The following is a 15547-nucleotide window of genomic DNA, read 5'->3' as shown; positions in this document are numbered from 1 at the left end:
TTTCAGGTGGGGTGGGGGTGGGGACCTGCTTTTGAACTACCCATCCAAAACCCTCCAGAGCACCAGATTTAGAGATCATCAAGTGTTCTGAGCACATTTCCGCCCTCTCCTAGCACCCTCCTTCCTCTCTGTGGCCCCTTCTATTTTAGTTCTTCCTCCGCTGAGCTGTACACATGAAAAGCACTACTGAAACACACACATACTCCCTCCCTCTCACACACATACACACAAAAGAGAATTCTGAAAAATGTCAAACCACAGGTCCTTTCCCCAGCTCCTCTTAAGTTTCTAGGTTTCTACTATTCCTGGCTGACCCCAAAGCAGACAGGGTCAAACGGGGCACCCTTGGGTGAACACAGTTGAGATTAAGAAGAGTGTACCACTACTTCTAGCTCCCTCTACAGGCTGCTGGACTCAGGCAGAAGAGCATGCCCTTCCTTTATCATCAGTAAGCTATGGGCCAGGGACTGGAAGCCCATGTCAAGGTCTGTTCAAGCTCCTGGTGGGAACATCACTGATGTGTCTGAGTACACTGATGTGTACTTGTCCTTTGGCACACTGGTTTGTTCTAGGACAGCCCCCCCACCCCATACAGAGAATGGGCTTTCTTTTCATTCTGTAACTGGTTAAAACAGCACAAAAATTTTGACATTGGATCTCACTCATTAGCCCAGGCAGGTATGGGCGTCATGGTATCCTTCAGCCTGTCCTTAAACTCCCAGGAATCCTCCTGTTTCCACCTTCCAAGTGCTGGGCTTACAGGTGAGAGTCACCATACCTAGCTTAAATTTTTTCTGAATATGGTCCATGAAGATGTTCTCAAACACAGTATCACTAGATGAAATGGTAAATTTTGTATTGTATATATTGTCACAATTTTGAAAATTAAACTTACTGTGGATTTCAATGCAAAGTTTGAGTAAACTATACATATTTATATTCTCCCCCTTCTTTGAGACAGGCTCTCATCTCAATATGTATTCCAGGATGCCTCCTGGGATTACAGGTGTAGGCTACCACATCAGCCTATCAATATTATTACTTTTTAATTATTATTATTGCCAGGGATAGTAGCTCATTCAACATGAGTTCAAGGCCAACCAACCTAGGCTACATATTAAGTTCCAGGCCAGCCTAGGGTTCCAACTGAGATCCTAACTTAAAAACCCACAAAACATGTTATCATTATCATTATCTTTATTATAATTGTGGTGGCACCAGATGCCAACCCCAGGGCTTTGCAAACGCTAACACAAATGCTCTAACACTGAGCTATATCTTTGTCAGTTTTTAAAATATTTATTTTGCTTTTTAAACTATCTATGTATTTGTGTATGTGCACAGGAATGCAAGTGTCCTCTGTGGCCAGAAGGTGTTTGAGTCCCTGAAGCTGGAATTATAGATGGTTGTAAGCTGCCTAACCCGGGTGCTAGGAACTGAACTCAGGTCCTATGCAAGAGCTGATGTGTTCTAACCACTGAGCCATTCCTCCAACACAAAGATTCATGAGTTGTGTGTGTATGTGTGAGTGAGTGTCTGCCACATGTGTCCAGGTGCCCGTGGAGGCCAGAAGAGGGGGTTGGATTTCCTGGAGCTGGAGTTACAGGCAGGTAGGATATAATGCTGGGAACCAAACGAATCACAACTATTAACACTATGGACACCCACAACTACCAGGGCTCATATTGTGATGCCCCAAATACGGCAACTTGGCAGTTGAGAAAGGCCCTTCCCTTCTCCTCTCTGTAAGACAGCTGTCCATAGAGAATTCTCTTATCCTGCTGGCCTGAAAATAGGTCATAAGCCTTCATCCCACCATACCCTAGAGGCCAAGAAGAGTCTAGAGTCTAGAGAGAATCATATCACCCCCTTTTGCTCAACTGTACTTGCCAACTGTCAGTAGTGCCTCAAAATGAAGAAAACAATACCATTCCTGGGTATCAACCAAGGAATCAGCAAAGTCAGTCAGTGTACAGGAGAGGTACCCACACAACTGTTTATCATGGCCCCATTCATAATAGCCAAGCTTTAGAATCAACTTAGCTGCCAATCAGTGAGTGAAGGGATGGAGAAAGTGTGGTGCATTCATGAGATGGAGTTTTATTCAATCATAAAGAAAATCATGCAGACAAACGGATAAAACAGATCACCGTGTTAAATGTGATAAAACAGACTCTGAAAGACAAATGTCACACATTTTCGCATGTCTGCATAACTGTGAACTTTAAAAAGACACAAGAGTAGAAAGGAAATAATTTGGGAAGAAAGGGAGACCAATGGGAGACTAATATGGGTAAAGAGTATTTTATATATATATATATATATATATATATATATATATATATATGTCTTACACACACACACATATATGCATGTATACATATATTAAGATGTCATTATGGAATCATTTTTTTGTACAATGAATATACACTGCTTTTTTCTTTGAGACAGAGTCTCTAGCTCAGGTTGGCCTCAAACTTCCTATGTAGCCAAGAATGTCCTTAAATTTCTTATCCTCCTGTCTCCATCTACCAAATGATGGAATTATAAGTGTGAAGCACCAAGTCCAGTTTATGTAATACTGAGAATAGAACCCAGGGCTAATAAAGGTTTTCTGACCTGCTAAAGGATGAGGAGCAAGGGATGTTAAATGTGACCTTCCTGCCTTCTCAGATGCTAGCATGCCATATCTTGGGACAGTGTGTCCTGAAGCCTGTCATACCCCTTTGAGGTTGAACCTTTCTGACAGGAAAGCTGTAGGAAAAAAAAAAAAAAAAAAAAGAAATGTGTTCACTTCAAACACCCACTGGTTCCTGGTGCTGGAGCCAGGCACCATGTGGCCTGAGCACCACATGCTGCTTCCCCAAAGCTGGGCCTGTTAACAAGCCTGCCCCACAAGTGCATCCCGTGCTGATTCTATCCTTTGTGTGCCGGGGAGTTAGAGAGCTCAGGGTCAGTGATTGAGCCCAGCCCAGGGATCTCCCCAGAGGTGGCTTTCCTAACTAAATTTCTCAGTGGGGCATTTTCCTGTGAAATTTTCCCCAGCTGTCCTCTTGATCTGAACTTCTCATGTGGCATCTCCCTTTGCTCTTCTGTTAATGTGGTGGACACACAGGTCTGGTCTGTAGGCAGAATCAAGGGCGGGTTTTTCTCTTGGCTCTTGCCCTGTTTGGTGACTTGAACACAAATTTTTCAAAATTACTGACAGAAAAGGAGAAGTAATAGCAGAACAAAACTGTCACTTTCTCCTGAGTGCAGGGAAGAAAAACCAACCCAGTGGACAGACCCAATCCTCTGGGGGCATGTGGCTGAGTTTTAAGTACTGCTTGGCAAGGTTTACCTGGGAATTTAAATTTCATGTTAGGTCTTTATAGTAAGCACATTAAAAAAAAATCTTTTTAGTAGTTAAGAGCACTGGCTGCTTTTCCAGAGGACCTGGGTTCAATACCCAGCACCAACAAGGCAGCTCACAGCTGTCTGTAACTCCAGTTCCAGAGTTCTGACACCCTCACAGAGACATACATGCAGGCAAAACACCAATGAACATAGAATAAAAATAAATTATTAAATTTTTTTTTTAATCTGTCCTGGCCTTGGACTCACTCTGTAAAGCAGGTTGGTTTTAAGTTCTCAGCAATCCTCCTGCCCCAGCTTCTCCCTGGTATGATAGAACACTACCATGCCTGGCTTTTCCTTTTCTGCTCCTTCTCCTCCTATTGTTATTACTTTCTATTATTATTATTGTTGTTATTGTTATTATTATTATTACAAACTCTTCCCAGATAAGGAGTGGAAGCCTGCAACTTCCCAGAATGGGTAGGAAAGGAGGCTGAGATTGGGGGCCACTGCTGTTGTCTCCCTACTAGGGTATGAGGATCACCCCTGCCGTCCCTGAAACTCCATGAGGCAATCAGGGGGTCACTGGCAACTGCAGCCTCAGCTGTGCCATTTTTGTGAGGAGTGCCAGTCACACTAGTAAGTGACAACTTCACTCCAGCAGCAGGTACTCCGTGAAGACTACTCCAGGTGCGGGAAGCACACAGTTGTGGAGCTCCAGATGGCATGGCTTACTGTAGCCTGCTCCAGGCTGGGCAGCTGGTGCAGTCAGTAACTGGCTATGTTGGCAATGCTCCTGGCTGCATTTTCCAGTCAGTCCCTGAGAGACAGCTCTGCTGGGCACCACATCCAATTTACAGCGTTCATCCCAGGCACAGTGGATGTTGAGCTGCTTGCAGGAAAAGTAGACGGGACTCCATGGCTTCTAGCCTCAGTCATGCCCTGGTGGGTTCAGAAAGCATTCAAGAGCAGAGACCTGCGCTGAGGAGGTAAGAGGCAGTGGAAAGGTGACAGGCATTAGACTCTGAGGAGCTGTGATGGACGGAAGGAGAGACTGCAAAAGAGACAAGCACAGGGCTAGTGGGTCGATTCAGTGGCTAGAGGTGCATGCTGCTAAGCAATCCCCAGAACTCTGCAAGTTATACCTCCACACATGCACCATGGCACACCCGCACCCAACACACACACACACACACACACACACACACACACACACACACACACTTTAATTACATTTTAAGAAAGGGACCAGCCGGGTGGTGGTGGCACACACCTGTAATCCCAGCACTTGGGAGGCAAAGGCAGGTGGATCTCTGTGAGTTCGAGGCCAGCCTGGTCTACAGAGCTAGCCCAGGACAGGCTCCAAAGCTACAGAGAAACCTGTCTCGAAAAACAAAACAAAACAAAACAAAACAAAACAAGGAAGGAAGGAAGGAAGAAGGAAAAAGAAGGAAAGAAGGAAAGAATGAAAGAAAGGGACCAATGTGTGAGTTGCCACAGGAGAGATTTCAGAAAGCTGGCAAGTTATCAACTCTGGCTACCATGGAGTGACCAGAGGGCAAGGAACATGCATTTGACATCTGTGTTTGGAAGGGGGACACTGTGGTAAAAGCTTGGTATGATAAGCTCCTGACACTGAAGACCCAGAACCAAGCCCCTGGCTTTGAAAGTTTAGGGTCATGAAGTCCCTTGTTGTCCAGCCTTAGAGCAGGCTTTAAAAACCGGCGGGCACACAAAAACCTGCGGGCACACGCTATCACAAACAAAGAGCCTCTGGTTTTAGAGCTGTAAGTCACTGGTTTTGAGGGCCTAGAGTCGCAGTCCCTAGTTCTCAAGACAGAGCATATGCCTTCTGCTTGGAAGGTCTAGCTCACAGGCACTCAAAGGCTCCAGACACTAGAAATAAGGAAGCCCATCTCTGCCTATTCTCCATTTCCACTCCCCGAAGCATTTGTGACAGAGTTGGTTTGGTTTTCATTGTGGGTAGTAAAGGGGGAGGTGCCATGTCTTGTTTTCTTTAATAGCATTTGCTTTAGAGCCCTCAGGCTGGTCTGGGTCTCAGCAATGTTAGCAGCTACCTGGATGACTACAGGTGACTCTGCCTCTGGGCCTCAGCTCTAGCATCTGAAACACACGGGCTCTCAGACAGGAGTTAGGCTAGGCTGTCTGGCTTCAAGCCTCAGGGAACCACATGTTGCCACATCCCTTTTGCTGATACCATGTACAGTATTTTTTCTCTTTTCTTCTCTCTCTCTCTCTCTCTCTCTCTCTCTCTCTCTCTCTCTCTCTCTCCTTTCCAAGACAAGATTTCTCTATGTAACACTTCTCCTGAAACTTGTTCTGTAGACCAGGCTGGCCTCAAACTCAGAGATCCACCAGCCTCTGCCTCCCAAGTACTGGCATTAAGGGTGTGTGCACGTCAGACAAGCACCTTACCAAGGGGCCATCTCCCTAGCCTTGATGTTCTCTTTCTAAAATGACTAAAGCCTGCAGTAAGTTAAAACAAGAAGGACTAGAGACGGCGCTGTAGTTAAAAGCACATGCTGCTCTTGCAGAGGACCTGTGTTCAGTTCTGAGCATCCATGTCAAGCACATGCTGCTCTTGCAGAGGACCTGTGTTCAGTTCTGAGCATCCATGTCAAGCACATGCTGCTCTTGCAGAGGACCTGTGTTCAGTTCTGAGCATCCATGTCAAGCACATGCTGCTCTTGCAGAGGACCTGTGTTCAGTTCTGAGCACTCATGTCAAGCACATGCTGCTCTTGCAGAGGACCTGTGTTCAGTTCTGAGCATCCATGTCAAGCACATGCTGCTCTTGCAGAGAACCTGTGTTCAGTTCTGAGCATCCATGTCAAGCACATGCTGCTCTTGCAGAGGACCTGTGTTCAGTTCTGAGCACTCATGTCAAGCACATGCTGCTCTTGCAGAGAACCTGTGTTCAGTTCTGAGCACTCATGTCAAGCACATGCTGCTCTTGCAGAGGACCTGTGTTCAGTTCTGAGCACTCCATGTCAAGCACATGCTGCTCTTGCAGAGGACCTGTGTTCAGTTCTGAGCACTCATGTCAAGCACATGCTGCTCTTGCAGAGGACCTGTGTTCAGTTCTGAGCATCCATGTCAAGCAGCTCCTGCAATCCCGGCTCCAAGGGATCTGCGACCCCTTCTGGCCTCCTCAGGCACCTGCACTCACATGCACACACTTACACACAGAGATACATACATACCCATAATTAAGTCTCAAGAAAAGAAAAGTTCAACAAGAAAAGCTTTAACATGTGTAAAGATGCCTTGATTATTTAGATGAGGACTGTCCCCCACAGGCCCATACAGTTGAACACTTGGTCCCAGTTGATGGCATTGTTTGCAGGAGGTAATGGGGTTTTTTGAAGGGGAGGCTTGCTGAGGAAGCACTTCATTAGGAATGGGCCTTCAGAGTTTATAGCCTTCCCCCGCTTCTGGTTCTCTCCCTCTCTCTGCTTCATGCTTACAGTTGGATATGTGATCACTCAGCTTCCTGCTCCAGCTACCAGCTGTCATGCCTCTCCTGCCACTATAGACTCCCATCTGGACCAGAGTCAAAATAAACTCTTTTTCATGTCACCTTTGGTCGTGGTATTTTGTCACAGCAACAGAAAATAACAAATATAGATGCCTTCCAAAGCCAGCCCAAGCAGGCACAGAAAACGCTCTGTGCCTTGTTTGTTAAAGGGCTGTGCCCTGGAGCCATAAGGTAATAAAGTGACCTACACTATAAGGATGATGTTTCTCAGCTAAACTAAGCTTCAAAGTGTGGCTTTCTGACATTGTAACTTCCTGTTCTTGAAGTCTTTATAAAACATAGCTGAGAACCATTTCTCCTCTGATGGTGACCCGCTCTCTACAGACTCATGATATAAGAAAAGGTCTTAAATCTACATACTTCTCCCCCTTTGACATTTTAACTAGCCTGGGCCTTTGTGTGCTCTCTTCTTTTCCAAGCAAATAGTTATATTTAGGGCTAAGTTCTATCTATTTAGGATGTACATTTTGTACCTTGCTTCAACAAAAAGTCTTACCTTTAAAATGCAGATTTAGGATTGCCTGGTTATATAGATAATTTGGGGCACTAAAAACGTAATGAAAAGACTGACATAAGACCATTATAAGCCAGCAAGCGGCAAACCCAAAATGAAAGTGGTAAGATTTTATCTGTATTTAGTGTATAAATGCACACATGTGTATCTTAAGTGCATATGTAAACCTCTATCTATACATGTGTTTGTAGGTTACGTACTCATGATATGGAAAAAACTGAACTTAATAGAATTAACCTAAATGCTTTTCTCTTCTTTACATTTACTTACTCATTATACATAGACACACATACACACACAAAAACACATGTGTGGAGGTCGGAGGACAATATGGTGATATTTTGTGTATGCTCTAACAAATAAAGCTTGCCTGAAGATCAAAGGGCAAAGCCAGCCACTAGTTAATAATAGAGGCCAGAACTCAGGAGTCAGAGGCAGACAGATCTCTGTGAGTTCATCAGAGTGACCCAGAAACAGAACTAGGCAGTGGTGGCACACACCTTTGATCCCAGCACTTGGGGTCTCATGTCTTTAATCCCACCACTAGGGAGGTGGAGACAGGAAGTGATATGGCTGGGTGGAGAGAGGAATGTAAGGTGGGAGGAAACAGGAGCTGGGGTCCTTTTCAGCTGAGGATTGTGTACAGGTAAGAACTAGTGGCCGCTGCTCTGCTTCTCTGATCTTTCAGTTTTCACCCTGATACCTGACTCTGGGTTTTTATTAATAAGACCAACTGGGATTTGTACTTCAGGACTACTTGAAAAATCTGCCATTTGGGTCCAGGATTGAACTCAGGTTGTTAAGCTTGCCAAGGAACAACTTTAGACCATCTTGCCAGTCCCTAAATCCTTCCTAAAACTTAGTAACTCTGAAAAATGGTAATGTACAGGTTTATATGGCTTATACATCTTTAAGTTCATGTTATGATAAATTAAATGCCATGTGTGGCATACCTGCTTGTGATCCCTGCATGTGGAAGGTGGAGGAAAAGAACCAGGAGTTTAGGACTAATGAGTGCCTGTCTCAAAACAACTACAGAAGCATTTATACCAGGTTAAGTCATTTTCATTTGAGGTCTGGGTCATTCCTAGATAAGTCAAAAATAACAAAACATCAGGATCATAGGTTGAAATTTTACATACTTCAACATTTTGCTTTATTATTTTAAACAAGTTTAAATATACTGGGTCTGTTTCCACATTTGAGGGTGTTATGAAAACGGCACATACTTTATAGACTTTGTAAGCTGGTCTGTACAAGGTGCTGGCACACGACTGCTAAGGGTTATGATTGAAACTCCAAGTAAGAAACCACTGTCTGTGAGGGAACTGAGGTGTGTCTTAGAAAGAAAGTTACAAACATGGGGATATGTTTTTAATAAAGTGCTCCAAGGGAGAGTATGTCCACTGTTACTCTGAGACAGGTCTTGCTCTGCTGCCCAGGCCATCCTGAAAGTACATGGCCTGGACTGGATTCACCCTCAGGACCTTCCTACCTGCTGCTCTGCGGCCTGTCTGCTGGCATTACCGACGTGTACTACCACACCAGGCCAAGAAAGAGTCATTTTATTTGTCTGAGAGAACCTTGTATGGTTAAGATGACAAGGACAAGGGCTGGAGAGGTGGCTCAGCAGTCAAGAGCACTGGCTGCTCTTCCAGAGGACCCAGGTTTGATTCCTAGCACCCACTTGGAGGCTCACAGCCACCTGCAACTACACACACACACACACACACACACACACACACACACACACACACACACCAGATTATAGGTACAAAGCAGAGAACAAACAGAAAGTACCAGCAGGAGTACTGTGCAACTGTTGCCTATTAAGGAATATATCTTCTAACAAAACCACAGCTAGTGTTCTGAGAGGCTAGGCTATCAAGCATAAGAAAAGCAAAAATTCAATTTAAAAAATGGACTGCAGGTAAATATAGGCTAACAGTCCCTCCTTCTAAACCAAATCTTTGATTAAGAGGGTCTTTCGTCACTACCTACCACTTACCAACACAGGATCAGGTCAGAGCAACTGAAACAAATCTCATTCTGGCAACAAATGACCAAGACTAAAACACAGGACGGTTGATCAGCAATGTCTACCGAGAACATTGTTCAGGGACAAGGGAGGAAGTTGTCAAACAAGACAACAACACACAGGAAGGAGGGAGGGAGGAGGAAAGAGGGAGGGAGGGGAAAAAATGGACTCTCTTAGGTCAGCCCTTTCCAAAGTAACAAAAGCTGAGAAGTTACAAAGAGCAGGTTCCTTTCTCTTAGATATTTATTTTATGTGTACAGTTCTTTACCTTTATTTTTATTTTATGTGCACAGTTTTTTAATCTTTATTTTTATTTTATGTGTATGGGTGTTCTAACTGCATGTATGTCTGTTTGCCATGTGTGTGTAGTGCTTATGGATGCCAGAAGGGGGTGTGCTGGATCCCCTGAGACTGCAGTTCTGGAGGGCTGTGAGCCGCCAAGTGGGTGTTAGGAACGTAAGCAGGTCCTCTGGAAGAGCAACCAGTGCTCTTAATCACCAAGTCCTCTCTCCAGCCTGTTGTGAGGATGGAAGTGTACCATTGTGTACAATGCTCCTAGGGGTGAGGAGAGAATGCTGAGTCCCGGGACTGGAGTTAGAAACTGCTGAGAGCCACCAGACAGGCACTGGTTCTCAGCAGAAGCAAAAAGGCAACACATTTGTCAATGACTGAGCCGTGTTTCCAGCTCCCAAGGTGACCTCATTCACTGGGTGTCTTCTGACTTCCATTTCTACACATGCTTTGTTATTTCTTCCAGGCACTGACATATTTCAGGATTTTCTCATCAGTCCAGCAATAGATGGCAGAGCATCCAAAGCCCTCATGAACGAGGAATGGACAAGAAGAAACTTTCTCCAGGGCACCTCATTGTGTCTGCATTTCTGTTGAGCTCCTAGCTTGGCTCCAAAGAGCAGCACCCAGCCCTAATCCTTCCTTTGTTTAACCATACCTTTAGTTTCTCCTATGGTCCTATGTGAATCTTGTCTGAGAATCAAGGATCAGAGAGTCTCCCAAGGATCAAAGGCCTATGCAAAACTTGGTTCAAGAAACCTGGAAAACCATGGTACCAGAGAAATGAAGTAATTTGCACTTGGCATTTTATTTCTGGGAGCTCCTTTTAGGTTGCTTGAAGGTACAGAAATTAACTGGCTAAATTGTAAATAGAGTAAATAAAACTGCCCTAGGTGAAGGCAAAGTGCTTCAGTCCTTTGACGCTGGACCCCTCTGCAGCTGCCAAGGGCTAAATTCACTCTTAAGGTGCCTCTGAGTTTTCTTTCCATGGAGCCCCATGAACCCACACACGCATGCTTCGACCACCCCATGCAGCTGTGAGAATAACCCTAACAGCACCTTCTTCCAGGGAGAGCCTCTCATGGCTTATGTCACAGCCAACCTGTCACATGTGTATCTTAGCCTTGGGTTCCTCTTCCCTCTAACTCTAAACCTGCAGTGGCCATGAGAAGCTAGAACGCTTCTCTGCCCAGTTCTGGCCCAAACTCTAAATAAGGCCATCTGCTTACCAATCCCTATTTCCCAGTGGACCTCAGGCTCAGGAGCAGCCTAGTGGATGAAGACTCTGTGCTCTTTCACTCAGTCCTGATTACTGAAGTCTTCTCCATCTTGAAAGAGCTAAGCTTTTGTTAAATCTTATTTTCTTTAAGACTTTTAAAAAAATTAATAATATTGTTTGGGGTGCATGTGTATCATGGCACACATGCAAAGGTCAGGGGACAACGCTGTAAAGTTAGCTCTCTCTATCCACTTTTATGTGGACTCCATGCATCAAATGAAGGCTGCTAAGCTCACGTGGCAAGCACCTTTACCTTTTGAGCCATCTCATTGGCCCCCTTTTAAAATTTTTTATTGTGACTTTGATTGAATGATTAACCAAGGTAACACTTATCAAGCATTTTAAACTCCTTTATCTTTTTAAAAAAAATATCTCCAAATTCTTTAAAACTCTGAGATTTCTAGAAGGCACCTGAACATTCGAGAGACTTGTATTTGCGTAAATGTATTATTAGTATATGTTCCAAAATGGTATGAGCTTTCTAGAATCAGATACATCTTGTAAGTTTTTAGTCATAATTGTAATAATAATTTTGATTTCTTAAGAAATCCAGTATCTCACTATATATCCCAGACTGACCTCAAACTTGCAATCCACCTGCCCCCCAGTGCTAGGATGAAAGGCATGTGTCATCAAGCCTGACTCCCATCTGCCATAATAGAACATCTAGAATGAGCTCACACAAGTGGGGACTTACCTGTGTGGTCCCAAACGGTGCAAAGCAGCTCTACTACCAAACTTCGGCAGCTAAGGGGACCTCGAAAGAAGTCCCGCCTCACACACACCTACGCAGCTCTCCATTTATCTGTCAGTCACTTCACAAGATGACCTTTTAAAACACAACCCACAGGCTGGAGAGATGGCTTAGCCGTTAACGGCACTTTCCGGTCTCCCGGAGGACCCCCAGCTCAGTTACGGCACACGTACTGTGTGTCTCACAACTGCCTGCAACTACAGCTCCAGAGATCTGAAGCCCTCTCCTGGCCCCCATGAGCACTGTACTCATGTGGCCAACACTCACAGAAACACACACATGCACATAAAATAACGATAAAAACACAACCAGAGTTCCGGTAGCTCCCTAGGCATGGTGGCGCATGCCTTTAACCCTAGCACTCAGGAGGCAGAAGCAGGCAGATGCGGGAGTTCCAGGCTAGTTTGGTTTACAGAGTAAATTCCTGGCCAGCCAGGACTACATAGTGACTATCTAAAAAAGGAAAGAAATAGCCACCCACAACTCAAACCCCCAGGGCACTCAAGACCCACAAACACCAAAAAGATTAATCTTTCCTAATTCTTAGATGAAGTGGGACCTGCCCCCTCAGAGCTCATTTCCCGGCCTACCTTCCTTTTCCAAGGAGGGAAACGCCGAGATCAGTCAGAGAGGCTTTCAGAGAAGAATGGTCTGGCTTTCTGGATCTGCTCCAGTCGATTCAGGATGAACTGGCTCGTATCGATGAAGCGCTCGACGCAATTCACCAAGCAGACCTCGGCCCGGCCGTCCAGCCTGGGCCCGGGCTTGTCCATGCACTTCTCCCAGCACAGCTCAGTCATGTGGTGGACCAGCAGCTGCACCCGCTGTTTCTGCGTCTCCACCTCCACGAACCGCTGCAGCTGCGGGTCTGCGGCGTCAACGCTGCTCACCGGGGAGGACCAGCCGGCCTCCATGCCAACGAGCCGCAGGGGCGGAAGTGCTCCGGCTAGGAACAGGAACCGGAAGTGTGCGCTGCCTCGGGCAGCTTCGGGACTTCATCCTGCAGGTCTGGCTCGGCCTCTCTAAAGATTTTAAAGTGTTCACACTATTAGACCCTGTAAGGCTTTCCAAATCTTTTAACGAACAAGCTGATGGTTTTATGAAATGCCCGTCAAGATCAATGAATATGAAGAAGACAATGATCGAAGCGATGGCAGATGTGTTCTCGTGACCTGTGGTTTATCCTAAATCCGTTGGCTGAGATTCTCGAAGATAAAACTTGACTGGAGTTAGAATTGCGAAGAAACAAAAGCCCTACACAGGGCTCTTAATTCTAATTGGACCTCATTTTACCAGGTCCTAACTGATGACAGTGTCCGACCGCGGACCAGACTGCCGCCATCCCCCCAGTCTCCCAGGCTCGAGTGCAGCTAGGAGGGGGTCTTCGGGAGTAAGGCGCGCTCTCACGCCAGGACTTTAGATTGCCCCTCGTTTGTTCTGTTTTTATGTGTTCCAACATTCCGAAATGGGGGCGGAATGAAAAGACATGGCCCCGCGAATGGACACCATGCACTCAACACTCGTGTATGGCTTCAGCCGCCTACCCGTCCGCGCCTGGCCTCTTCCCTTTGGAACATGACCACTGGACCTTCAGCTCTTTAACTCGGGAAGATATTGGTCAAAAACGGGAAATAAAAGAAGGATGGAAATATCACTAGAGGGCCGGAGAGGGTTCAGAGTTTCAGACGGTTTAAGAGTCCAATGCCCTTGAAAAAGACTGAGGTAGTTCCCAGACCCCCATGGCAGCTCACGACCATCTGCAACTCCAGTTCCGTCTCTGAGCTCTGTCGGCACAGGCATGCAGGTGGTGCGCAAACATACATGCGAGCAAGCACCTTTTTTGTTTGTTTGTTTTTGAGACAGGGTTTCTCTGTGTAGTTTTGGTGCCTGTCCTGGATCTCGCTCTGTAGACCAGGCTGGCCTCGAACTCACAGAGATCCACCTGCCTCTGCTCTGCCTCTGCCTCCTGAGTATTAAAGCGTGTACCACCACTGCCCAGCTTTTTTTTTTTTTTTTAAGAAATTTTTTTAAGAAAATGTCACAAGAATGAGGCCATAAAGTTTTCAATCTGGAGGAAATACAAGGCAAGAGACCCCAGTTGGACAGGTTTTGGGAGACTTTGATGCCATAAAGGTAAGAAATACTCTCACCCAAACCCTTTTTACTATCGGCTGGATGTGTGACGACCAATGAAACTCTTAGGCTGTTTTCTACCTGCACAATTGCTCTGTTTCCCTTCTTGTTCCTTTTAAATGTAATGTTTTATTTTATTTAGGAAACTCTATGGATCACAGTCTCGCCCTGAGCTTGATAGGCAGGCCTAGGCTGCTACCAAATTCTTAATCCTCCACTTCTGTGCCATAGAGATCTGGGGTTACAGGTGAACACCATCACACTTGTCAGGGATCAAGAAATCTGACTTTTTATTTTTCCTCAGTGCTGGTGACTGAATCCAGGGCTTGTGTACGCTGCATGAGCCCACTGTCATTGAGCAACATGCCCAACTCTTTCCCCTGTTGAAATCTGTAAAACTTTGAAACCCAGACCCTTTGGGTGCCATTTTGGAACACTTACTCTGGGCAATTAGAATTCATGTTTTCTTCTTGGGTGGCTCTCCTCATTTTAGCTGGAATAATTATTTTTTTTCTCTCCCTTGGTGTGCCTTGTCTGGCCTTTTCAGGTTGCTACTTATGGATCTACATGGACACAGGCATTTAGTAATCATATTCATACACGTGAACTCTCAGTGCATAGCTGGATACCACTGGCTACTCAAGAAGTGCTTACTGAATGAATAATTAATGTTCGGAGTATGAGGGGCATCCCATAATATCTTGCTTTTCTTGGGATTCCTAGTTGGCACCATTTAACAAGGAGACTCTGTCTTGAGGACATGAAGGACATTACTCAGTGAGGCTTGTGATCAATGTATCAGTCATTTATCACTAAAAATTGTTTCACCTCTTCCTTATGTGGGCAGTAGGGGAGGAAATGTGTGGCAAAATACGAATTTTTAAAATCTAACTTATCTTTGACAGACCTGGAATTTGGGAGGCATCATTTAGGGACCCAATTTAAATATGGGAAAAAATTGGGCATAATGGTCTCTGTCAGTAGGAGGCAGGTTTGGGGTGTGTTAACACATATTCTGGCCTATGGGAAACCAGAGCATGTGGGAAGTTATGCCAAGTCACAGGGAGCCATGGACGTGCTATTCCAACCAGGCAGCAGAGCTGGCTGCTGAAAGAATTGGGCTTTATTTAGGTTTCAGAGCAAGCCTCTGAAGAAACAAAACAGCCACATTTCAGTGACAAACGATCTCATAAGTGAGGCACAGTTTTAATCAATGGTTGTATGAAGTTCTCGTTTATTAGCCACTGGTATAGTAGGTAGAACTACTTCTGCTGTGAAACAGCAGAAAACAGCAGTGGCCACAGGGCAGCCCAGCCTCTTGCCTCTCCCTGCTGGTGAAGGGCAATCAAATTTGCAAGAGAAGGTCAGTCAGCCCCATGAACTCCTGCTCTTGGAGTAATGCCTATCTGGATTGCAAATGTGTCTTTCCAGCTCTGTTAAGGCGCCTTGCCCAAACCACACAACCCAGGGAGTCTGGAGCCAGGGCCACCTCCCTCTACTTTTCTCCTAAAAGCTGAGCATATGTGAGTCCCCAGACAGCCCTTCATGCTTAACCTGGCTCATTGCTCCCAGTTAGAGCAGAACAGTGACTGCTCTTGAATTCCTTGATGCTGATGGCTCCGTTGTTACATATGTGGTCTGAAT

The 15547-nt window shown here is 45.4% G+C and overlaps 1 protein-coding gene across 4 annotated transcripts in view; it reads right to left on the bottom strand.

The window, feature by feature from the left end:
* The window catches only part of LOC118590873 (putative mitochondrial import inner membrane translocase subunit Tim8 A-B), an 84627-nt gene extending 71014 nt beyond the window's left edge, over window positions 1-13613 (bottom strand). For 3 of the 4 annotated variants that reach the window (XR_004945866.1, XR_004945867.1, XM_036198651.1), the window contains exon 1: window positions 12361-13613. Coding sequence is in view for 2 of the 4 variants with exons in the window: in XM_036198651.1 (XP_036054544.1) it covers window positions 12391-12684 (294 nt within the window). In the remaining 2 variants the exon portion in view is untranslated. Of the gene's footprint in view, window positions 1-4080; window positions 4318-12360 lie in introns of those variants that run through there. The other variant, XM_036198650.1, reaches the window with a different exon arrangement.
* Between the last annotated feature and the right edge of the window lie 1934 nt (window positions 13614-15547).

The sequence above is a fragment of the Onychomys torridus genome, chromosome 9, assembly GCF_903995425.1.
Source record: "Onychomys torridus chromosome 9, mOncTor1.1, whole genome shotgun sequence".
Lineage (NCBI taxonomy): Eukaryota > Metazoa > Chordata > Mammalia > Rodentia > Cricetidae > Onychomys > Onychomys torridus.
The sequence above is the reverse complement of the archived record's forward strand: the minus strand, read 5'-3'. Positions and strand labels throughout refer to the sequence as shown.